This window comes from Hyaena hyaena, unplaced genomic scaffold (assembly GCF_003009895.1).
Source record: "Hyaena hyaena isolate Hyena2069 unplaced genomic scaffold, ASM300989v1 scaffold_17, whole genome shotgun sequence".
Taxonomy (NCBI): domain Eukaryota; kingdom Metazoa; phylum Chordata; class Mammalia; order Carnivora; family Hyaenidae; genus Hyaena; species Hyaena hyaena.
The window spans coordinates 3,654,516-3,680,246 of record NW_024080648.1 but is presented as its reverse complement, the minus strand read 5'-3'; the positions used below and the strand labels follow the sequence as shown (position 1 = coordinate 3,680,246).

The 25,731-nt window shown below is 40.6% G+C and overlaps 1 protein-coding gene across 2 annotated transcripts; it reads left to right on the top strand.

The window, feature by feature from the left end:
• The first annotated feature begins 286 nt into the window (after nt 1-286).
• Nucleotides 287-24,366, top strand: TRMT9B (tRNA methyltransferase 9B (putative)). Of its 2 annotated transcripts, XM_039221204.1 has the most exons (4): nt 287-451; nt 11,336-11,518; nt 17,838-18,011; nt 23,017-24,366. In XM_039221204.1, the coding sequence occupies exons 2-4, from the start codon at nt 11,365-11,367 to the stop codon at nt 24,042-24,044; spliced, it is 1,356 nt and encodes a 451-aa protein (XP_039077135.1). In that variant the 5' UTR covers nt 287-451; nt 11,336-11,364; the 3' UTR covers nt 24,045-24,366. The 2 variants fall into 2 exon arrangements, with proteins under 2 accessions (XP_039077135.1, XP_039077144.1); XM_039221213.1 differs by lacking the exon at nt 17,838-18,011.
• Nucleotides 24,367-25,731: the final 1,365 nt, after the last annotated feature.

Sequence of the window (25,731 nt, the reverse complement as noted above, 5' to 3'; positions counted from 1 at the left end):
CCATGCTTGTAATTTCTCTAGGAACAGGATGAAATCATTCAGTGTAATTTGGGGAGAAAGTACTGTATATTCTATAGAGAGTTTAGGAAGTAATTCAGAAACTGCTCGTACCGTTCTGGCATACTCTATGGAGGAACAGTTCTTTCTAATCCCTTCTTCCCTGGGTAATTTATGCGGAGGTCAAGAGGTCACTCTGGGCTGTAGCTGGTTCAATGTTTTTATTATGTAAAATGACATTTAGTATTTGTGTTTTTCCTGATAGGGCCTGTGTTCCCTTCAAAGACTCACGCAGAATTGCCTCATTGCGCGAAGGACCTCCCTGCTTTCACTCCTACTACTTTTCATTTACATCACACACTGAGAAAGTCATGAGCTAAAACCATCACCGTCTGAGGGTAGAAACTGCCATGATTCACAAAGACAAGTTTCCTGTCATCACAAGATGACTCAGGTTAGTAGCTTTTAGCTGTTACTGCAATTCAAATAATATGAGGGTGTGGGGCACTGCGCAAACCTAATTAGTCCCCATCTCTCTACTTTTAAATGTATGATGATGTGATATAAAGTAAGTTGGAGTTTATTTTTGCACTAGGCAGCAAAAAGTGGTTTGAAAATTGTAATACAGGGTAAGTTAAAATTGCAAGAATGTATTTAGTATTTTTTTAGAGAGAGAAAATGCTTTTCTAGTAAAGAGCCTGGTTAAATGATCATTTTTATCATAGGAAAGTTTGCATTGTAAGCTGTACTTGGAAGTAATATGTAGATGTTAAGTTTGAAGGATCATGGATTAAAAGGTAAAACACACACACACACAGCACAAAAACCCATGTATTTTTACAAATAAATGTCTCTGAACTTTTTACAAGTCTCTGAACTCTCCTAACCAACTTGTATCGTGTTAGCATCGCAGTGTGAGTAGGTCTTTGAAACTTAAAGCAGCTTCGTGTTCTTTTTTAATATTGTGTCTTCTGTGGCGTTTATAAATAGGAGAGCAATTTAAATGCTTATGTTTGCTTTTAGTTACCAAAACGTGACTTCTGAGTGTCTGGGATAGGTCTGTCAGACGAGCCTCTACCAGGGCAGGAAATCATGAAATACAAAACACAAGTGGGAAAGCTCGGTCTGAGCCCTGTTTCCTCTTGGTGCCTGTTGCCTCCCTGTAGGGAACTTATGATTTCTGATCAGAGACTTGAGCCCCCGTTTGTCTGGAGTAAAGTATTGTTGTCTTGCAGAAGGAGCTAAGGAAAAAGCTTACGGATGCATTGATTCTGTGGTTAATATTGAGTGTCTGCTCTGTGTTGAGCATTATCCTAAGCACTTCGAGATAGACAAAGAAAGGTCATTTTCCAGTTCCTGCCGTCCAGAAGCTTCTAATCTAGTTGGGCACATATACAAAGTTGAGAGTTTAAGAAGTATCAGGAGAAATGTCCTAAGAGTGATGGAGATAAATCTTCTCATAGGCTAGTGCTGGTTCCCACATGACATCCCAGTATGCCCCAGTGCCCCAGGGCTCCAACAGGGGTCTCTGCATCTATCTGTGGCAAGTCCTCCGGTGGCCACAGCACAATTCCTCCACTGTGGTGCCCCCCGAGGTGCATGTTGTGGTCGCGAAGATGCATTCAAGTCTGTAAGAAAGTCCCTTGGCAGCAAAGGTCAAAACAAACTCTCCCTCAGGCACGAAGGACAGATTTGTTGGGAATGTACTGAGTAGCTGATAGAAGAAAGAGCTGCAAACCAAACCAAACCTCAGGAAAGGCAACACTTGGGAGAAACCTGAGGATTTTCCTTTAGGGTTGTGCCGTTAGTGATTTGGCTCCACCTACCTCTTCTCATTTTCACAGGGGAGAGAGAATGACTGTCCTAGATCGAATCACACGTCCACCCCTAGCATACATGATCAGCAGACCCCAGCATCACTTGGAATCTGAGAGAGGGGCAGTTCCTCAAAGGAAGAGAGGATAAGCAGACATTTTTAAAAGTACTTAACCTCTAGAGGCACCTGGGTGGCTCAGTCAGTTAAGCCTCTGACTTGGGCTCAGGTCATGATCTCATGGTTCGTGAGTTGGAGCCCTGTGTCAAGCTCTGTGCTGACAGCTCAGGGCCTGCTTTGGGTTCTGTGTCTCCCTCGCTCTCTGCCCCTCCCCTGCTAGTACTCTGTCTCTGTCTCTCTCAAAAATAAATAAAACGTTTTTAAAAAGTATTTAACCTCTCAAAGTTCTGGATTTTTAAATAATGGTCATACGTGCATGGCTTCAGGATTGGGGAGAAATCAGCTATTTCGCAGAATCTCAGATTTCCAAAATTATTTTTTCACAACTACTTCTGGCAGACCCTCTGCTCTTCCAAACTAAAGTTTTACTGTTAAAAAACACACAAACAGATATTAACCAGAAATTACCTAACGCAATACCTTCATTCTTTAGGGTCCACCCATTAGTGTCTTTTCTCCCCCCAACTCTCCTTTTTGTCCTTTGGTAGCAGTCTCCTCTTCAAACACATCAAGTGGTCCAAAGTGATTGGATTTCTATGCCGTAGCGGTATTAGAAACAGGGCCTTAAGAAACAGAGAGCCTTGTCCAGCTTTGGGCGATCTTTGAATTGATACTTCTTGTAAGTGCAATTTAATTGAGTTCTAAGGTGGCGATCCCAGTTTCTCACGTATTCGTTTGGAGATGTGTTATTTTACATACAAGGAGGACTCACGGAAAATTTCCTTTTTAACAATTTCCAATTACACTGGAAATGAACATAATATATTAAACTCTAACAGAATACAATTCCAGACTTCTAAAGCAAGAGTTTTTAAGCTTCTCTGGCATTATTTTGAATGTTCATTTTTTAAAACAAAGGTTCAAACAAATTTCAGTTGCAGTTACAAGTTGTCAGAGTCTAATTTCTATGATTAATGGTAATGCATTCTATGAACAATTAATATTAGAGTGTATTAATCTGGTTCTGAACCCTAATTGAAACATAAAATTAATAAAAACATAAAATTCCATAGTCTATCTCTTCTTTCTTATTTTTATCCCTATAAAATTGGAACTCTTATATCTTTGTCTACTTTTCCTCCTTTCCGTGTCTGGCTTTTTTGTATTAACCTATAGGAAGCACGTGATCATCATTTGATATATATTCGTTTCCCTTTTTCTTTTCCTCTTTTTCTCTTCCCCTAGTGCCTTTCTCCTTTTCCTTATCATTCCACATTGCTCCTTCAAAAAGAAAAACTGTATGGACACATAGTTTGGACTCCTTTCTTTGTCTTTTGGGGGGAACCCTGTTTCTTTTATTACGTATGCATTGTTCAGGAGATTAACTGTCCAAGTCTCAAGTTCCACGTTGCTGTTTCCTTGATTCCAAGGCTTATAAATACTGTGAAATAATTCAGAAAGATTTTATTCTCTGATAACCTCAGCAGGGTTTTCCAATAAGTGCACGTGCAGAGAGCCGCATAAACAACTGGCTGAACATTCCCGCCGATCCACGTAGGAGTAATAAATCAGGAAATTTCAGTTTGTCCAAACATTTCCAACACGGCACTGAAGTAGCTGAGAATTGTGCTAATGAGTAACAGTAACAACAGAACAAGGTAATTAGAGAAATGATGGTGAGTAAGACTAGGACCCACACGCTGTTAGAAGCTGAGGATATGGTAGCATCCTCCCTGGATCCTTTATAGACTTTCTGTTCCCAATCCATTCATGAGGATCCATAATCCTCATATGTCATTTAGTTGTGTGTCTTGGAGGCTATAGCTAACATAATTCATCCTTAATTTCACACTGAATGTTTAGATAAAGCTATTCAGTATCTAGAAAGCACATGAGTCTAATGTTGGTGAGATTAATTTCTTTTCTTTTAATAGACCAGTGGGTCACCGACCTGCAGCCCTGATATGATGTCTTTACTAAGAGCAAATAGACTTTATTTTTCACTGGTTACTGGATAATCTGACATTAGGGATTCATCTTAAATTATTAAGAAATCCTCAGCGAATTTCCCTATACTGTCTCCGTGAGGGTTACCAGCAAGTTATTTGCGAATCAGAGTTGTTAAGTGTGTGGTTGTTGAAGGCACAGTGCGTGGGTTCACATTCCAAGCACTGGATTTATCTGTATTTTTTCAGGTCTTTTTTATGTTCTTCAATAAAATTTTATAGTTTATTCCAAGGAAAAAGAGAGAAGGAAATCCTCAGTTAAATTACTTCTGAGCTAAAAATTCTCTCCACAGTTTTTTGTAGATACTACTATATAACCTAATTTCACGGGGATACTGCCTTGAAATAAAACCCCAACTCATCTTTGAACCTAGCAATCTCCAGTTTCTAGGTGTCCCCAAGAAGACGCACTAACTGAATGGCATCCATTCATCCTGGGAGTGCTAGGACACGGCTGAGAAAGGACACTGCTCAGCTTGGAGTTTTAAAATGCTTTAAGGTACATAGTAAGACAACTGTCTGAAAGTAAAAGGGGTTTCCTACGTGGAAATAGAGAGAAGAGTACATGTAACTGTACACTTAGGTGAATTTTCACAAAAGAAGCATACTTGTGTCACCAGAACCCCGATCAAGAAATAGATTATTACCTGCACCCCAGGACAGTTGTCCCAGGCTCCTTTGCAGTTACTACCCCTTCCAGTAACCATCGTAACCATTATTCCTTTTCTAATGGCCAAGATTTGTTTTACCTGTTTTTGTACCTTACGTAAATGGACTCCTATGCTCCATACCCTTTTGTGTCTTTCTCTTTTAACATTATATTTATGAGACTGATCCATCTCATTGCAAATAGTCACAGACTTTTCATTCTTATTACTCTACAGTATTTCATTGTATGAATACATCATTATCTGATCATTCTGCTGATGCCAGGCATACACATTTCCACGTTTGTGCTGTTTTGAAGACTGCTACGGTGGAAATTCTGGACTGTCTTTTGGTGAACAGATGTGTGCATTTCTTTTGGATACATGTACACATACATAAAGAGTAGAATCTCTGAGCCACAGGATGTGCATATGTTTGGCTTTAGCTGTCACTTGCCAAATAGTCTTCCAAATAGGCTGACACACTTTACACTTTTACCAGCAGCATATTCTAATTCTGGCAGCCACATGTTCTCACCAGCACTTCGTATTTTCTTTTTCCTGTTTGCCACTCTCTCACGTAAACGGCATGTCACACTGTGGTTTTATTCTGCAATTGCCTGTTATGAATGAAGATGAGCACTTTTTCATGTGCTTCCTGCCCGTCTCCTGCCCACTGTGAAGTCTGGGGTGGGGGTTGCCCATTTCTACATTGAGTTATCTGTCTCCTGCTTAATGATGTGGAAGAACTCTTCATATTCTGGATACCAGTCCTTCGTCAGAGGTACATCTGGGACTATCTTCTCACATCCTATGGGTTGCATTTTTCACTCTCCTACTGATGTCTTAGTTTTAATATAGTCTAATTTACTTATTTTCCCTTTTATGCTTAGTGCTTTCTAGGACCTGTTACGGTTATGTTCAAGAAATCTTAACAGACCTCCAGGTTCTATAGATGTTCTCTCTCTTCTTCTAAAAGCTCTGTTGTTTTACCTCCTAGCAAGAGGGTTTAATTCAGAAATATAGTCAGCAGGTATTCTGAGAGGGAATTAAATAAGAAAAAAAGAAATGTGTTTTCTGTTAAGCCAAAACATGGGCCACTGACTGCAGAGAAAATAATGGTGCAGAGAGAAACTCAGGATTAACTGTAACAGAAGTTCCCATCGCAGACAAAAGACAAATCCCTTCTGGTGACTGGCCGTGAGCTTAGAGCCTATTACCCCAGCCTCTGAGCTGTCTTTCTAGGAATGGTTACTACAGGCACTGTCCTGATGGTACGCAGCTATAGTGACTCTTCCCTGGGGACAAGGAGCTACTCCTGGGGACAAAACAAGGCCTCTCAGAGTTCCCTGTGGTTCAAGTGCAATGCCTCATCTCCTTGATGAGATGCTAGGAAAATCTTTTCTCATGAAGCCTTTTCTACTCCTGTGAATATTTTTACTATTTATACACGTGTGTGGTAGATATGTAGTTTTGCAGTGATTATTAGAAGTATTTCATTTTTTGGTACCCACATAAAATCTCAAAGTTGCATTTGAAATTGTGGGTATTGGCCACACGTGAGTATTGGCCATACGTCTCAGTGTGCACCCATCCATCCCTGTTTCTTCACCCAGAAACATGGCATTAAGAAAAACTAAAAGTGGGAGGGATGGCTTATAGAGGGGCACAAGGAAACTTTGTGGGTGATGGCTGTATTCATTGTCATAATTGTCAGGAAACCCCACGTATGTACATATAAAACGTATCATATTGCACACATTAAATAGGTGCAGTTTGTCATATGCCAATTATACATAAACTGTTTAAAAATAAAATAAAAAATAAAAACCATATTGTTTATTTGCTAGAGTTTCATTTTCCATTTACTCACTAAATGTGGTTAGACCCGTTATATTTAAGACTAGTGCTAGATACTATGGGCTAAGATGTATATTTAATGTTTCTTTAGTAGTTCAGAATGTGGTAGAGTTACTTAAGTCATTCTAATGCTTGGTAGACTATGAAACATTTCAAGTCCTGTGCAATTTAGGGATGAAGGAAATTACATTTATTTGAGAAGTTTGGAGAAAACCACAGGCAAAAATCACTTCTTGGCTCCCACTATTAAATTAAGTTTTAAAAAGTGGGACAGAGTACTATATCCTGTTTTCTCCCAGTTTCATTACATCTACAGTAAAGAGGAAAATGTTAATATTTATGAAGAAAAAAGATAGGCTCACATAGTAACAAGGTCCCTTTTAATAGCATATGATTGATAGTCTTTGGTTTTTCAGCATTTTCAACCTATTCAGCATTTATGATGAGCTCTTTATCTCCCTCCCCCCCTCTTTTTTTTTTTGGCTTAAAACACACATGCTGATAAAAAAAAAAAAAATTAAAAAAAAGGGGCGCCTGGGTGGCTTAGTCGGTTAAGCGTCCGACTTTCGCTTAGGTCATGATCTCGCGGTTTGTGGGTTTGAGCCCCGCGTCGGGCTCTGTGCTGACTGCCAGCTCAGAGCCTGGAGCCTGTTTCAGTCTGTGACTCCCTCTCTCTCTGACCCTCCCCTGCTCACGCTGTCTCTCTCTCTCCTAGAAATAAATAAAACATAAAAACAAAACAAAACAAAAAAAACACACACATGCTGTCTGTCCATCAAGAGCAGTCGCTCGGGGGTCCCACACCACTACTTCCATGATTTTGCAGAGACACAGAAGAGGGCCGGCTCATAAAGCTTCTCCCCAGATGTAATCCACATCTTTTCTGGTCATATTTAATGGTCAAAACAAGACACATGGCTTTGCCTAAACGAAGCTGAGTGAAGAAGTGCTATCCTGATCACATCCCCAGAACAGGACAACCAAACATTTGTGACTTCTCTGTGACAACCCCGTGGCTAGAATTGCTGATGTCCTTCTCTTTGTTCCTCTCTCTGTGGGAAATACATAAAGCACAGACCTCTCTTGTTAGTTTCCTATCACCTTCTCTCACCTCTTCCGTTTTCCAAGGAATACAAGCTTGACATAGAACAGAAAAACAAAGCTCTTGGTAGAAGAAGTAATGCTGAACTAGCGAGGCCTCTAGTGCTGGCCAGGTCAGAACCCCGACAAGAGTAAGCACAAAGGCGAACAGACTGATTCCCTGAGTTGGGAAGGATGAGGAGGGGCCCCAGGACGGCAGGAACCGAAGTCTCCGGGAATAGAACCAGGACTTGATGCGTGCCTTGATTCTTTCCCCACCGCATCTGTCTCTCATGTGTTCGCTCTGCCTCACTTCATTCTCTTCTACCTAAAGACATGTCTTTCCCGTGTGGGGAAAGATAGCCACCGGCAGCCTGAGTTCTGTGATGCCTGAGGCAGGCCACTTGCTCTTTAGGTCCACACGGAGAGAGCTCCAAGAAGCACCCTGATTGGCTCACCTTGCATCACCCTGAAACAGCGGTTGTGTTCAGGGATAGGGATACCATGATTGGCCAGGCCTGGGGCATCCAGGGAGGTGCCCATCCAGGGAGGACAGGATGCAAATTATGGGAACAAGGGGACTGAGACAAGTAAAATGACAGCTCCTCCAATATACTTAGAATTAGATATGCCTAGAGGGATCTTTTAAAATTATAAATCCAGGGGCGTCTGGGTGGCTCAGTTGGTTAAGTATCTGACTTTTGATTTTGGTTCGGGTCATGATCTCACGGTCAAAGGTCATCTCTGCACTGGGCATGGAGCCTGCTTAAAATTCTCTCTCTCTCTCTCTCTCTCTCCCCCTCTGCCCCTCCCTGCTCACATGCACACACACAATCTCTCTCAAACATTTTTAAAACTAAAAAATAAAATTATAAATCCAGTCATGTTACCTACCTCCCCCAACCCATCTACCAACTTAAAACTACTTTCTACTTTCCATTGCACTTAAAATAAAATCCAAATCAGTTCTTTGAATTTTCAGTGCATTACTACATCTGGCTTCTCCTTGCCTTTCAAATTATTTTCCCTTCTGTCACGACTCACCAACAATGCACCAGCTAGCTACAAGGGCCTTCAGTTTGATAGCCCACAGGTTAAGAAGCCTAGCTAAACCTAACCCTATGTCCCTAGCTTCACCTTGATCCCCACTCATATTTTATAGTACCAACCTCAACTAGCTTAATCACACAACCTAATCCACAGGGAATTTGTTTATTATGCATAAGAGTCATGTGGAAAATATTGCAGGTAATTTAAATCCAGTGTTAAAAATGTCACCTTGGATAGCTCCAACTCCACAAATCAGTTTCACGGTCAGCTAACCATTCTGCAGTATAGAATCTTAACTGTAAAACAGAGTAAAAACAAAATGGATTTATGTTGTTCACACACTTTCAAATAGCTCTTTGTTTATGGTCAAGGCCAAGCAGTGTGGGAGAGGACTTAGTGAACGGTCTCCGAGGCGTACTATTCACATACTGCATATTCTGAGCTTGCAGGTGGAGCGAGATGGAAGATAAGTGTTTACGTTGATTGCCACCTACACTGCACAAGTACCAGAAAGTAAAATTCCTCAAAATTGTATTGCCTGATCTGATTCCTTGAGGGAAAAAATTTTAAGCAGACTTAAGTCTACTGAGATTTTGATTAAGAAGAAAAGCACTCAGTGTTTGGGCTTTTCTGGTGTGTAGGCAGTTATAGCCGGCCATATGTTTACTTTGTAAATTCCAGTTGAGGGTGCAATATAAGCTGTTTCAGTTTGGGTGGAAGTTTTGTCAGACCTCACAAATGAGATTTGTACTCTGTTAGGAGTTTGCCAGATTTTTTGCAGGGGCTGTGGGCAGGCCCGTAGTAATTAAGGATAGTCTACTGCTCATTTGTGTTCTTAAGAGTCAATCCTGAAAAGCTCTTCCTGGCAATAGAAGGCATGATGGAATTGGAATATCATCATGTGGTGATAATTATAGTAATAACTGTTTGGGGCAAGCATCGTCGATGGAGAGGATGCTACAATTGGTGGATGAGAGTATGAGAAACAGGATATTTATGTAGTCTCAAAGTATCTCTCCACAAGATTCTTTCTTTCTTTCTTTTTAATGTTTATTTTGAGAGACAGACAGACAGAGAAGTGGGGAAGGGCAGGGAGGGAATCCCAAGCAATCTCTGTCTGCTTTCTTGGCCCAGTGTGGGTCTCAAACTCAGGAACTGTGAGATGGGTTACCTGAGCTGAAATCGCGTTGAACCGACCCAGCCACCCAGGCGCCCCTCTCCACAAGATATTTTTTAAATGCAAAGGGGAGGAAGAAGGGCAGGTACTTTGCAATAACGAATCAGATGCCATCTTGCTCAAGGGCTTCCCACTTTCGTAGGTAGGAGTGGTGAGGGGATGGAGGGTGGAGAGCGGGACACACGGCTGTCACGAGACTGGAGGCTTCTCTTGTCACTCTTTCATCTGCAAGTGTGTGAGGGTCTGTCTCTTCCCACCAGGGTTAGTCAATCCTGATTGTGTTTCTTTGTTCATTATTGAGCATCTGCCATGTGCAAACTCTGGTGGATTCAGCATTAAATAAGGCGAGCCCTTGAGCTCTAGGATCTTCCAGACAGTACTAGAGGTGAATATCCAATAAATAATTATAGCCCTCTGTATCTGTGGAAGCCAGCATGGGATGCACAGGAGTAAAAGCATCAGGAGCAGACTAGCTGATAGGAACCCTTGAGGCCAAATGGGCTCTTAAATGATTGAAAATACTTTCATATTGATTGGTAAAAAGCCACAGGCTGAGCCTCGGGCCACTTCCCCAGGATACTCTTCACTCACATGCCACGAGAGAATAATTAAAAGATTAAACCCAACCCAGCAGCGGCCTCTAAGACTGCTCTTACATTTGCTCACTCCTTTCTCATTGCCTGATCCTGCATGAGAGGTCAGAGGTGGCTTTCTGGAAAAGGTGATGCACGTGTCAAGAATGAACTGAAGTTAGCCAGGTAAAGAACAGCATCTGTTCAGGCCCCTGGCTGGGAGAGAATGTGTCACGTCTGAGAAACCCTGGGTCACTGAGGTACAGCTTCCTCTGATGCCGGGGAAGGGTGGTGACAAATGGCTTCAAGAGGTAAGCTGGGGCCAGATCAGAAAGCCTTGTATGCCCTACTGAGATACGTGAACTTGACTGGACAAGCTAGAAAATGCCTTTGAAGAAATCTGAGATGGAAAGCAACATTATTAAATTTATGTTTTAGGAAAATAGCTGTGATATTAAGTGAAGGAAAGGGACTGAGGGGCAACCCTGTCCCCCCAAACTCCCAAATCCTCTCCCAAAAATCTGTTTGCAGCTATGAAAGCAATTCAGGCCAGAGATGAGCACCTTTTCTAAAGCCGGATCAGTAGGGACATAGAGAAATGGTTGGAATCCAAAGACATTAAAAAGGTTGAATCAATAGGGCTTTGTGATTGGATTGGAGACGAACTACCTGTTATAAAATTTTAAAACTTCTGTAGCATTAGATAGAATGATTTTATCCAGAGTGACCCATTTGGTGAACCTTCTGCATATGCTTCCAGAAGTAAGAATTGATCTGGCACAGGAACTTAACACTAACTGGCTCATTTCCAATCCATTATTTTCTGAAGATGTGCAGGTAAAAATTATGCACTTTCTGGTCTTTTGACAATTATTGTGGGGTTACAGTGCAGATTTTGTTCCTTGCAGTTAAAAACAAAAGCATAAGGACAGTATGACCGTGGCTGTCGTAGGTTCCCAGTTTTAGGAAATCTGCATCCCCTTTCAGCTCTCTCTGCTGTGTACCCTGACCAGCATTTCTTGGGGGCGGCCACGTTCCCAGGATGGATCATGAAGCCGCCCAGCTGGAAAAGCAGCACGTACACGATGTATATGAGGGCACCGCACCGTACTTCAGTGACCTGCAGAGCAAAGCCTGGCCTCGCGTCCGCCAGTTCCTCCAGGAGCAGAAGCCGGGCAGCCTCATCGCTGACATAGGTAACCCTGGCGCTGTGCCATGGAGTCTGAAATACATTCTATCATGCCTTTCCTTTTCAGATTCATTTCACAGTTTTGCTCTAACCAGAAGTCTAAAATTGTGTCCTTGGCCTGCCGGTACCTAGACTATCCACTTCATAGCAGAAATTCATCAAGTCAGAAAGTAGGAAACTTCCTGAAATCTACATTTACACAATGGTGACCTTTTCAAGAGCCTCTGCACACATCCTCCCACGAAATAGACCTGATAGTGAATGAATAAATCACGACAAAAGACTGCAGGTGAAACTGACCATTTGAAATGTAGAGAGATTCACATTTGTAAATAATGTTTTGGTGGCTCACCATGAGGGGCTCTCGGGCCTTTTACAGAAGAGCCAGAATTGTGGGATTACAAAAGAAGTCCTATAACCTCTTATAAATCTCATAGATCTTTTCCTTTAACTATTCTGTAAGTCTTTCATTATTAGAGCATATCTTTAATTGGGTCATACCTTCATAATCATTGATTTGCGTGGAAGACTTTGGCTCCATGTCTTTCTGAATCAAGAAGTGGTAAACCACAACACGGTAGGTCGAAGACTAAGGTTTAAGACACGGTAAGATTTCTACTTGAGGCATGCCTACCTAAAACTGCTTTCCAGCAACTGCACGCAGGCTGTGCCCAGAAGAGTCATAAATCTGTAGTTACAAATTCCATCTGATTTGCCATTTGCTCTAAACATTTACTCTCGATATTAGCAAGAGAAACAGATGTGTGCCCAGGGCTTTTAGCATGTTAAGGATGGTATGAGCAGTGTGGAGTTTGAGGAAGGGGTGCATATCACGTAGAAATGGAGAGTCTCTGAAAAATCTATCATGTCATTTTTTAAAAAATTCAATGTGGTTTCAGAAGATACCTTGAGTTTGGAACTCTTACCAACCACAATGTTAGCACAGTGCCAGAATATTAAAATAGTAAAAGCAACCATTTAATAAGTGACTTTGGGACAACAGTATCATTACATGCTACATTCTCATATCTTATAGCAAAAATTCAAAACAAAGTGAAGACTTAGGTATAAGAAAATGAAATCATTAAAGGACTAGATGATTGACAATTAGATTATTTTTTAAAATATCCACAGAGGCCAAAGGCCCCTCTGTAACACCAAGACAAGTCAGAAATCACAAAAGAAAATGCAGTTATTATTCACAGTACCTTTGTCAAGTTTACAAAATTGCCATGAACACCGAATTTGTGAACACTACGTTAGAGCCCCCTGGGAGAAATGTAGGATTAGGATTCCTGTGAGCCTCTGGTCACAATAGTTTTGTCAACTGATCAAGACCTAACCTTGTTTCATGGGTATGTCTATTTGAAGACACATAATTTCCTATATAGTATAGATTCACTGACATTGAACTCAAGGCCAGCACACTATAACTCATGCCTGAACAAAGTTTACTTAATACGCATATCTTATCCGTAAGGCTCGTGATAGCCTTCTTGGGCTTAGGAACCGTATGCACCTTAGGGGCCTATGCTCAGGGGCCATTTTAAACAATGAAATCACTAACAGAAAGCACAAAAATGCCAGAAATATGTGGCACTAAAGAGACCACATAAAGGACACTTGTGGATAGGGTATTGATAGGGTGAGAACCAAAACAAGACATGGGTAATGGGCCCCTCAGAGGACTCAAGTTTTTCCAAATTTGTTGCTGTTTTACAAGCCAGCTTGTTGGTAACCAGCATGTAAGTGGTTGAGTATTGGCTTGGGGGTAACAAGTAAATTTTATCCAGCAGGTGAACATGCAAACACAGAACCTGTGAACAATGAAGATGGACTCTACCAATACCTTTGACTGCATAAAAATTTAAAAGTTCTACAAGGCAAAAATCTAGACAAATATATAATTGAAGTAAAAAAAGACACCAAACAACTAAGTAAAAGTATCTGTAACTCATCTGATAAAAGACTGGATAATTGTCTTCATCTCCAGAGCATTCTTCAAAGTCAGTACAAGAATATGATGAACAGTTCAAAAGAAATAATGAGGAAATGATACAAACAAACAATTCAAAAAAGGAGGAATAGCGATTGCTGAAAACTTTGTTTGATAGGTAATCCACTCACATGGCTTAGTCACAAAGGTACAGAAGGGTGTACAGTGAAAGACAGCATCCCATCCCAGACCTGCAGCACCAAGTAATCAGCAATCAGCTTCTTGGATAATTTCGAGATAGCTCACTTAAGTATAAGCATATTTGTGCATACCAGTGTATGCATGGGTGAGTTTCCTTTTTTGATACATACCATACAAATGGTGGTATGTTATACAAATTGTGAGACACCTAAACTTTTGTTTCCTTTAATATATGGTGGAGATCATTCCATATTTATACTTAGAGAACTGCCTAGTAGTAAAGCTGCATAACATTATTTCTGATAATGGCACTGTATTAACAGATATATGTTGTTTGCTATATTTTGCCACTACAAGGTATGGCATAAATAATATTCCTTAGATTCCCCTGTGCATATTCATAATTATATCCAGTAAATATTTTTTTACCCATTTGTATCTTTCAAATTTTGTGCTTTTACATTTTTTCTATTCAATAAATGAATGGTACTATTTTGATGAAACAATGACAGATGGGTTTTAAAATAAAAGTGAAGTTAAAGATGAAATAAATGAAAAAGGAAAGAGAGAAGCCCAAGGAGAGTAGAAGAAAAGAGAGCAGGATAATATGACTATCTCCAAAAGGAAATTTTTGTCTTTCCGGGTTTTCCGCTTAGCTAAACTCAATGGTTTGTTATATTGGTTAACTTGATTGGTTATTAGATTAGCAATTTATAGTTAATGACTAGTTAAGCTTTGCATAAATAATCAACATCTGGCCGTAATCAGGTTCCAGTTGCCCATACAGTAATTTTCTAGGCTGTTGTTACTACTTACGTGGTGCAACTTTTAGTTGACTAAAATTTTACTAACCACATCACCCCATTCCCCAGCCAAGCTGATTTGCTCTGATGTAGGTGAAGAGTTCCTGATGGCAACTAAGTCTTCTGGGCCAGTACCAGGAATTAAGGGAGCAGAAATTATAGCCTAAGTGAAAAGAACTTCAATGATTCAAAGACAGCAGAAATCAAAAGTACTCTCAGGAAATACTATGACCTGTTCAATCATGGCAATACCTCTACCTCAAACGGGCTCATTGCTTAAGGCCATTAGATGGTGCATGGAGTTTGTCCTAGGATTTGAGATCTTTATTTAGGTTAGTTTAGAAAACAGGAAGAAGACCAGAGCCAGATTCTTTCTGAGCAAGGTTACCTTTCTGTCTGACATCAGACACAACCATCTGCCCTAATAGTGTTAAAAATTTTATTTTTTGTGTACATAATGAAAATTAACTTTTCAATAATTAAGACTCCCTTTGCCTCTTAACTCTATGTAGTTATCCTCAATCTCTGTAGTAACATTTAATTGGCCAAGCCCTTCCCTATTTACCATTCCTTCATGGAGTCAATAAAAATGTAGAGCTCATGCTCCGTGGCAAGCACCATGCCTACAGAATAAAACATATCCCTTCAACTCTGCTTTCAAGGAATGTATATTAAATGGGAAATAAGTAGGCTTTACCACTTGTCTTTCCCATGGTAAAAGAGAATTCTCTTTCACATAAGGGTCTTAGCAAAAAAAACTCTTAATTTAAAAACTGTAGTCGTTCCTGCAAACTCGAGAGGAAACATTCAAATTAGTTATTTCTAGCAAACACTCGCCCACCATGCACCAAAACACTTCATTGAATTGAGGCAATTATCTGTTTTCTTCTGTGAGTGGGGTGCAGAATAGAAAATAGAGAGGAAATGTAAGCACGCACTTTCTGTTAGCTCTCTTCAGCACTGCAAAAGGTTATCATTTAATGAGATTTTGTAAAGCAGCATGACTCCTGTGCATGGCTTGCTGCCGTGTCAAAAATGTTTGATATACTTCTTGCACATTTAAGATAATAGGGTCACTAGGCTTGGCAGCATTCCCGATTTCCTCATTAGGGTGAAGTCTTCCCCCCTCTATCATCTCAGTGTATGCAGTTGGAAAATAAATAATTGCATCATGTTTGGGAGGTCCACCACTATGCTTCAAAGGAATGCCATCAGAAATGGAGATGGGATAAATCAAGGGTGCCATGGGCCGTAGAAGTGTTTCAGGAGATGCTGAGACTTGAAAAGTTGCCTAGTATTGCCAGGTGCTCTCTGAACACCTCCCTTTAGCTCTCATGGTCCACAACCTGTTATTTCTTTTTTTTTACTTTTTAATTCTAGAATAATCAATGTACAATGTTATATTAGTTTCAGGTGTACAATGTAGTGATTAAAAAAACCCAAAACCAGGGCACCTGGGTGGCTCAGTCGGTTAAGCATCCGACATCGGCTCAGGTCACGATCTCACAGTTCGTGCGTTCGAGCCCCATGTCAGGCTCTGGGCTGACAGCCAGCTCGGAGCCTGGAGCCTGTTTCACTCTCCATGACCCTCCCCTGCTCTCGTGCGCATGCTCTCTCAGAAATAAGTAAAAAACATTTAAAAAAAAAAAACCCAAAACCAAAAACAACCCCCAAATAACCCACAAAACAAACAAAAACAATACAGTGATTCAACAGTTCTGTACATTACTCAGCGCTCATGATGGTAAGTGTACTCTTTATCCCCTTCACCTGTTTCACCCATCCCATCTGGTAACCACCAGTTTGTCATGAACCTGTTCCGATTAGTCTAAGGTAATTTTCTTTCATTTTTCTAAATGTATCCCCTGAGCCAATTAAAAATAACAAAGCAAACAGATTTGCAAGATTCTTTTCACCTATGAGCATCATCCTTGAAATACTCAGGATTGCAATTTTAAAATACTTAGTGAATCCTATTTTCATCATAACTCCCCTCAAATATTGGTTACTTTTTCTCGTAAGTATTCTTAGGAACAATGGCTATGACATCTAAGATATTTCTAAGACCCCAATCATTTACATTAAAATAATGACACTGGAAATCTTATTTTTATTCATATACTTGTCTCAGATGGCATCATCGCGGAACTTTATGCTTTTCATGTCTCATATAATTTTGAATGGCCTATTATTTCAGAAGCAGCAAACTAATCATGCTTGAAGATTGGTAGACATTTTTTCAGGGATATCAGCTCTAATGATATTTTTAAATATTTCTGAAAAAGGAATTCACCTCTATGTCCATGTTACAGCATAACACGAGGTATCAGATCCTAGAAGGCCTTGTTTCAAGATGGTTACTCACTCCTATTACTTCCTTCCTCGTTGTAATATCAGATCTGATTGATCTAGATCTCTGGGTTGTGTAAATACTGAATGACTTGGGTCTCTGCCAAATTAATGCCATAAATGGTCTGTTTAAGAAAAAAAATAGCTCAGAGAGTTGTATACTGAGTCAATAGAGATCATTCAAAACCTAGAATGGACAACAGATTGGATAACTCCTGTTTCAAAACCTAGAACAGACAGGGGCGCCTGGGTGGTTCAGTCAGTTGGGCATCTGACTTCGGCTCAGGTCATGATCTCATGGTTCGTGGATTTGAGCGCCGTGTCAGGCTTTGTGCTGACACCTCAGAGCCTGGAGCCTGCTTCAGATTCTGTGTCTCCCTCTCTCTCTCTCTCTGACCCTCCCCTGCTCACGCTGTCTCCCTCTCTCAGAAATAAAAACATTAAAAAAAACCAAAAAACCTAGAACGGACAATAGATTGGAAATTTCTTTTTCATTCAAATTCAAATTCCCGATTTTTGAAAAGCATGTGTTATGGTATAAATTGTTTTGTTTATATCCAGTGAAAACTGGTTGGCAGCAGTTTGTTTTAGGCAGCCAGCAAGTGTTAAGAATGTCTGGAGAGAGGACATGAGAATAAATACCATCACATAGAGGCTTATGCATAATGAAACATGTATGTGAAGGTAGCTGTTGTAAAGGCCTGGGCACCATTCCCAGGGTCCTGGGAAACAGCCCGTCATGAGCCAGCTAACAGTTTTCTGGTGGTGCTAGTGGGTTAACCCCTATGGACGTCACCTCATTAAATGTTTAATAAATATTATTTCTTTTCCCCCATTCTTTTCTGTCTTCTATTATAGATGAAAACATGTAAGTGCCCTCTGATGATTTTTCTTTGGCTTTTGAGAATATCTTCAGACCATGTTGTAGTCTGTCTCGGTTAGTTACTACAAAGTTGTTTTTATTCCTTCTTGTAGGACAAACTGACTGTGTTCCACTTCCCGTGAGGACAGCATGTAACACGGTTTTTCTCTTCTAGGTTGTGGGACTGGAAAATATCTCAAAGTGAACAGCCAGGTGTATACCCTGGGCTGTGACTACTGCGGGCCACTGGTAGAGATTGCCCAGAGTAGAGGATGTGAAGTCATGGTGTGTGACAACCTTAACCTCCCCTTTAGGGATCAGGGCTTCGATGCCATCATCTCCATAGGAGGTAAGGCAGCCTGGTCACATGGTCCTTCTTCACCATGACAATAGCATTACATGAACGGTGGAGGTCATTCTCACAACATTCGTTCTTTGTAGAAACGTGACTGTGATTCATTTTATCTAATTTTTAAAATTCCTTCAACTGGATTATTTGACTAATCCCAAATGTACATATGGTGGTACATAGGATTGTTTTAACTAGTTAAACCTTCACACTGGCACTGTCTTCTTTCTGATGATTCAGTCCAATGTCTTTTACTTATGAGTAAGAAAGCATGAAAAGGATGTTAATCACTGAAATATTTCATACTTTGTTTTATTGAGATAAAGCCAGGCTCTTCCAATGTGAAGTTGAACTTTAGAAGTCCTATTACCTACTTAAGGTCACGACTATGTCCTTTATTAGCAGAACACTGTAAGACTAATGCACCTGGCAGGATGTGTCATCTGATCTGCTACGCACTGGTGCATGACACACTGGGGAAGAGGCCCACCTGGTCCCGGACTACATCAGTTTTACATCACTCAGCTCTCTCACTGGCAGAGACTGTTCATAGTCTAGGGAATATGTTCTTTGTATATTCTCTGCAAGTGTGCCCCATAAAAACACACATGCCACAAATGAAAAGAAAAACAAAACCCCGTGCCTGAAATATACACAGGTATGGCTCATTGTACTCAATGTGTGTGATCCTGACACCTAGACTTTTAGTCCCACTGCAGCGTGCTAGGGGACCTGGCACCGAGTTCTTTTCCAAAGAGGAAAATCTCTTGCAAAGCAAATGATCTGCTCCAGTATACTTAAAATTAATCTACTTGACTCTAACACACTTCATCAAAGCAAGGTGATCCTATATAAAGCTGACTGACTAGATAGAAACTGGGAGATAAAAAAAAATACACGGTAAGACTGCTCTCCCCTGAAGGAAAGGAGGACTTGATCTATTCAGCAATAGAGGGGGACTATATCTTTGCACAGTAAGGGGATACAAGCCTGGAGGCCACAGCCCGGAAACTAGTCAGGACTGGCAGGAGATGGTTGCCATGGAAACCTGCTCTGGGACAGCCCTACTTATTTGCAGTTGAAACCCTGAAGTCCATTTTGGGTATAAACACTGCCAGGAGGGATTCCTGGTACACCAAGCAACTCATTACAGTGTTTTGAATCTTGAGTGGAAAGAAAGCTTTTGGGTTGGTTATTCCACCTAAAACAAGCAGAAATCCGGGAGAGGTCAGAGGAGTGGTATTATTCGCTCTTTGTGTTCGTTTACATTAGCTTTAGAGTCGGCAAGGCTGTGCCATGAGCCACCGTGGCGGCAGGGGTAGTGCCGGCTGTCCGACTTCTGGGAAGCGCTCCGTGTGTGCGTGGGTGTGTCTTTCTATGCTTCCCACGTAGGTCTTGCGCTTTATCTGCGGAAGAAATGCAACACACCTGGTTGCCACCTTCTGAAGAAAAAATGCTTCCTTAGATGGAAACATACCATGTATTTTTGGGAACTGTAACTGTATTAATGTGACGTGGTCATTTTCAGCGAGGTTTCACATTTAGAACTGCATTATGAAAATTGTTGATAGTCTGTCTCTCTTATTTCCATATATATATTTACTTCCCTATTTAGAATTTTTATTCCGCCATAAAAACATATGTTTTTCCATGTCTCTTTTTTTCTTTTTTTTTTTAATATTTATTTTTGAGAGAGAGACACACACAGAGAGTATGAGCAGGGGAGGGTCAGAAAGAGAGGAAGACACAGAATCTGTAGCAGGCTCCAGGCTCGGATCTGTCAGCACAGAACCCAAAACAGGGCTCGAACCCACAAACTGTGAGATTATGACCTGAGCTGAAGTTGGCTACTTAGCCAACTGAGCCACCCAGGCACCCCTGTTTTTCCATGTCTCTTAATAATAATTTGAGAGGTCAGCATCATATCTAATTATACATTCCATACGTTTTACTGACAGATTGGAGAAAGAAACCCTCTTCCCACTTACTTTGAGAATAGCTTGATAATTCTATGAAAATTTAGCAATATTTCACAACAGTGCCAATCAACTATTTATTTTATGCCAGTTGCTCTCAGTGTGGGGTTATGTTGCCCCCTTCACACTTAGAGGACACTTATCAATGTCTGGGGACATTATTGGCTGGCTCAACTGGACGTGTGTACAACCTCTGGCCATCTAGTATCTGGCCCCCTACAACAAAGAATTATCCAGCCCAAAGGGTCAGTAGTGTTGAGGTTGCAAAACTCTGCTTTATGCTTTCAGTTAGAGGAGACCTGCACACTGGAAGAGTTAAATATCAACACATCATAAAATATCAAGATATAACAGGGCTTTAAAGATGAACTTCTATAACTTCCCATCTAATTCTAGAATCTAGTACTTGAATTCAACCTACCTATTTTCTGGGGTGTCAGCAGGAACATGTGGCTATATTATACATATATTGAGTTCTATTTTTTTAAGTTTATTTATTTATTTTGAGAGAGATAGAATGCGCGCGCAAGTGGGGAAGGCACAGAGGGAGAGACAGAATCCTAAGCAGAGTTCAGCACACAGCTTGAACTCACGAACTGTGAGATCATGACCTGAGCCAAGATCAAGAGTCAGATTTAACTGACTGAGCCACCCAGGTGCCTCTATTGAGTACTATTTTTGCCTTTAAGTTGTGATTATGATTTTTAAACACAAAAGGGAATTTTTTTATCCTTTAAAAATATAATATAGCCTCCTAACATTGATGACTCATATAAATGCATTTCACATCCCATTTTGGTTACATTTATAACGCTTTTAAATAGAATATATAGATGCATATATATTTTTTAGATAATGAAGAAATCTTCATTTGTAACCTTTTTCCAAAAAGTTTGGCCTAAAAGTTACTTAGTATTACATGTCAAATATAAATATAAAACAATATAAAAGATTCAGGTATTTCCTGGGTGATATTATGCTATTAAAGTGAATCATCACATAACAGATGTTTAAGGAATGCACATATATACTTTCTTCCTTTAAGGAAAGACTTCTTTTGAGGCCCAGAATCCTAAAATGTTGAAGATCTATGAATCTGCTAAAAAGAGATTACTGTATCAAAGTAGTCCTGTTTTCATGATTTTTTTTTTCTTTTTTGGCCCCCAAAAGGAACGTAGTCAACTGTCATTATTCACAGTAATTATGTTCTATGAAGTCTCTGTGAAAAAATGCGGAGCCGTCGTTCCCAGGGGAAATACAGGACTAGGTTCCCGTGAGCCTCTGCTCGCTGCATTTTTTGTTAACTGATTAATACACAACCTTATTTTACATGTGTTTCCATATGAAGACAATTTATTTAATTTTAAACTCATGGCAACAGCCCGAACGAAGCGTACCTAACACCAGACATACCTCAGCCTTCACGTGCTCGGGAACCCCACACAGCGCTTGAGCACTATGCTCAGGGATCATTTAAAACGATGAAATCACCAACAAAAAGCACAAAGTGCGAGGACCGTGGCAGACAGACCATGAAAGGACACTTGCCGCCAGGGAGAAGGCTGCAACAAGCAGGCAGAGGTCCCCTTGCTCACCCTCCGACGGACACACGCACGTTGGGGGTTCAGGGCCACCATGTGCGTGCCAAGAAATGACCAGGAAAACACTGAGAGTGCTGTTTTGGGGGCTACAAGTAGATTTTGGTGAGTAGCAACATTGGCAAATACAGATAACAAGGACTGACCATATTTACCAGCTCTCTACGGCAGGTGAGCTGGAGTTTTATTTGCCTAAAACCACCACTACCGGCTGGACTATGGGGAGCATTTCAGGCCTGTCCGTCCCACCCTCCATCTCTCCCCTTACCACTCTTACCTGAGCGTAGTGTCCAGACTCCCCCTGGGACTAACTTCCTACTTGAGACACAGGGTAGGCCTCACCCCTGCATGTGGATAACAATCTGATTTTTTTTCCTTCACATAGTACTGTGATCAGAGTCCTCTCAGAACTCATAGACTGACACTTTCCACGTACTGTTTGATGAAAATAGGCCTGATAACACACTTAGGACTGGATAAAGGCAGTCTTACTTGAATTCCACTTTAACTTTGCAGGGACTGGAAGTAAGACAATGACCTATATGCTGATTTTTAAAAACACATACACGACCGCTTTATATTAATATTTTAAAAATTATAAGCAATCATTTGGACTTCTGCTGGGCTGGCTTATCTTTGCATGATCTAAGTAAGAAGACAATCTTTAACATTTTTTTCCACTTGTTTGCTTTATTAATTTTATTAATAATTGATTAGTGGTGTTAATCTTATGGTGCATAAGAAGTACCAATCATTCAGTAAAGTAAGGAATTATCTCCTAGACTTCTGTTGGGGAACACTTACCTAACACAGTGCTCCCATGAAAATTTCACTAATTCACTTCGGTCATCCTTCTAGTTAACAAATTCATAGGATTCGGAAACTGGAAGGATTTGGAACTTAACACATTTTTTATTTATTTGAACAAATTTAAACACATTTTTAAATGTTTTTTTATTTTTGAGCGAGAGAGAGAAAGAGCAGAGTGCAAGCAGGGGAGGGGGAGAGGGAGACACAGAATCTAAAGCAGGTTCCAGGCTCTGATCTGTCAGCACAGAGCCTGACACTGGGCTTGAACCCACGAACCGTGAGATCATGACCTGAGCCAAAGCTGGATGCCTAAATGACTGAGCCACTGAGGCACCCACACATTATTTGTCTTATTATAGATAAACAACCTGAAATCCATAGACGTTACATCATTGCCCAAGATTGTCTAATAAGTACAGGAGCCAAAGATAAGAATTCTATCTCCCCTAAAGCAAGGCTTTGCTCTCCCCACCAGGTGCCCTGCCCTGTAGGAAATACAGAGGTTTTACTGCGTGTTGAAATTGCATTATGTGAAATTGTATTATATTGAAAACACTAGTTTATAAATGCGAGAGTTTGTGAATGTGTATACACATTGAGATCTAGTTTCTTCTTTTTCAGTCATACATCATTTTTCTACAAAACAGAGGAGAATCAGAGCAATAAAAGAAATGGCCAGAGTCTTAGTTCCTGGAGGCCAGCTGATGATTTACGTTTGGGCCATGGAACAAAAGAACCGGCGCTTTGAGAAGCAAGATGTGCTCGTCCCGTGGAACAGGGCCTTATGCTCCCAGCTCTTCTCCGACTCCAGCCAGCCTGGCAGAAAGCAGCAGTGTGGACACCCAGAAAGAAGCCATCCCTACCATCCTCCGTGTTCTGTCTGTAGCTGCTCCGGTTGTTTTAAAGAGCAAGGTCATTCCAAACGGTCCCACAGCATGGACTATGAACCGATGATGGCCGGGGCCTGTTGTGCAAATATTTCTCAGGAAGGAGAGGAAGAAAATGGGTTCTATAACACTTTTGGAAAATCTTTTCGTTCCTGGTTTTTTTCTAGGTCTTTGGATGAATCAACTCTGAGGAAGCAGATTGAGAGAGTGAGGCCCCTGAAAAGTACAGAGGGTTGGGCCAACAGCACTATCTCGATCCAGCCTTCCAGACACTCCAGTTTAGACTTCGATCACCAAGAGCCATTTCCAACAAGAGAACAAACTTTAGATGAAGACGTGTTTGTGGACACTTCACAAAAACAAGTGGAGTGGCTGAGAGCACCAGCCACAAAGAAACCTCTGCACGAAGACCAGCAAGGAGGAGTTAGGAGAAATGGGGATGGGAATTTTCTGGAAAGCATCAATACCAATGTGAATCGTGTGAATGCAGGTGATGTAGAGGAAGGTAACCCTTCTAGTAAAATACTGAAAAGGATTTCTGCGGCCGACTCCACAGATTCCAACCCAGATGACACAATTTCTGTCGAAGAACAGCAGCCCATTTCAGATTCCAGAGCCTTTATGCGCTATTACCATGTGTTTCGAGAGGGTGAGCTCTATGGTCTGCTGAAGGAGAATGTGTCAGAGCTGCATATTCTGAGTTCTGGGAATGATCATGGCAACTGGTGTATCATTGCTGAGAAAAAGGACAATTGCTATTGACTAGATCATTTTAGACAATTCCTCCAAAAAGTGGACCGTGGTCTCTTCACAGGGCCTGGTATGGTTACCTGAACTTGCATCCAACTTTATTATTTTTAGTGCATTTTTGCTTTGGTTTGTAGAGATGATGAATTGATCATCTTTTAACTCTTTGGATGAACAGAGTCTGGCATGTAAAGCATTTGACAAAGGCTATTCATAAATTATTAACATAAGAGAAAAGCAGCAGCAGTATTAAAATGAACTTCAAAATGGTTAGGAATTTCTTTTCCCTGAAAGGTGAAATTATGATAAGGATACATGTATATCATTTTTCAGTATTATATGCGGATTTTAACAGATGCTGGTGGTTGTCCTTTTTTTCATTACTATTAAAGCAGAGTCAACATTGACATTAGTTTCAGGTGTACAACATAGTGATTTGACAATTCTATACAAGACTCTCTTTTTGAGTATGCCTTTTTCGAACAGCCTTTTTATAATTAAGGGGGGTGATTTCTGCTTCTCCGGTTATACTTTAGATCTGTCTGCAAGATAACAGGTAAGCCTGTTCCTTTGCACGCATGTAAATTGAATGATGTGATAAAATATTTTGTTGCCAAAGCCTTCCTCATACTTCAGAAAAGCCAGAGATGGTAGAGAGAGACAAGTTGTTACAAGGACTCTTCTAGATGATAAGCAAACTTGCTTCCAAATACATAAATGACAAGGCTTTCAATGTTTCTCGGAAGGTTTTTAAAGGCATGGTGAGCATGTATGGAGTGGTATGTGTAGGTATTAGAAATTGTTGCAAGTACCTGAGTGGTATTTTTCTGACCTTATTCGAAGCAGGAATGTCTACTTAAGACCAAGAGTGACGAAGGAGGAGTTTTCGTCTAGAATGATGCTTTTCTCATGAACTGAAGGGATATTTAGGAAATGAGAATTTGGTTGAAGCACTGTTTTATTTCAGCTCTCAATATAAATACATGGTTAAAGGGCAAGTTTTTGTCCTTGATAGAGGATCTGTTGTTGGATTTTTTTTAAAATCTGGGCATTTATCTTGTTGAAAGCCACATTGTGTTAGTTATATTAGGGATTTAGGCAGAATTAAGTCCTACGAATGAAAGGCTGAACTTCTGACACTCTGTAGACAAACAGAGGAGGTGCTGTGTGGTCACTATATCTGCTCTGATTTAACCGTGGGTCTCTTTAAACCCATGGTGGCTCAGGAGACACACATAATTGGGAGTCGACATTTGACAGAAGCTGTTTTAATCTGTGGACCACCTTAACGCTGCACAAAAATCCAATTCTTGTTTTGTGGAATATTTCATTTGTTTGGGGGTCTTTTTACCTTCAGTGATTGTGCTCCATCTTAAAATAACGATGCTACTTTCAAAGAGACGTAAGGGATTATTTTTAATGTTTGTCTGAGAATGACTGACATGTATAACTCTTTTGGCTTCAAAATAAGACCACATCATTGCCGTTTTGGTTGGTGAGGCTGTCCGGTGGAAAGGAGACATAGGACTTGGGTTGTTCAGTGTGGAGGGACCATGGAAGCAGACCTAAAAGTGGAATATAAATTAACGCAGTGTCTTCCATTTCTTAAATTAGGACATTAAACATGAGTATGAGCGCTATCTCGGTAGAAAGAAAATATTCTCAGAGTTGGAGAAGTTCTTGCAACTAAGGCTTGTTGGCC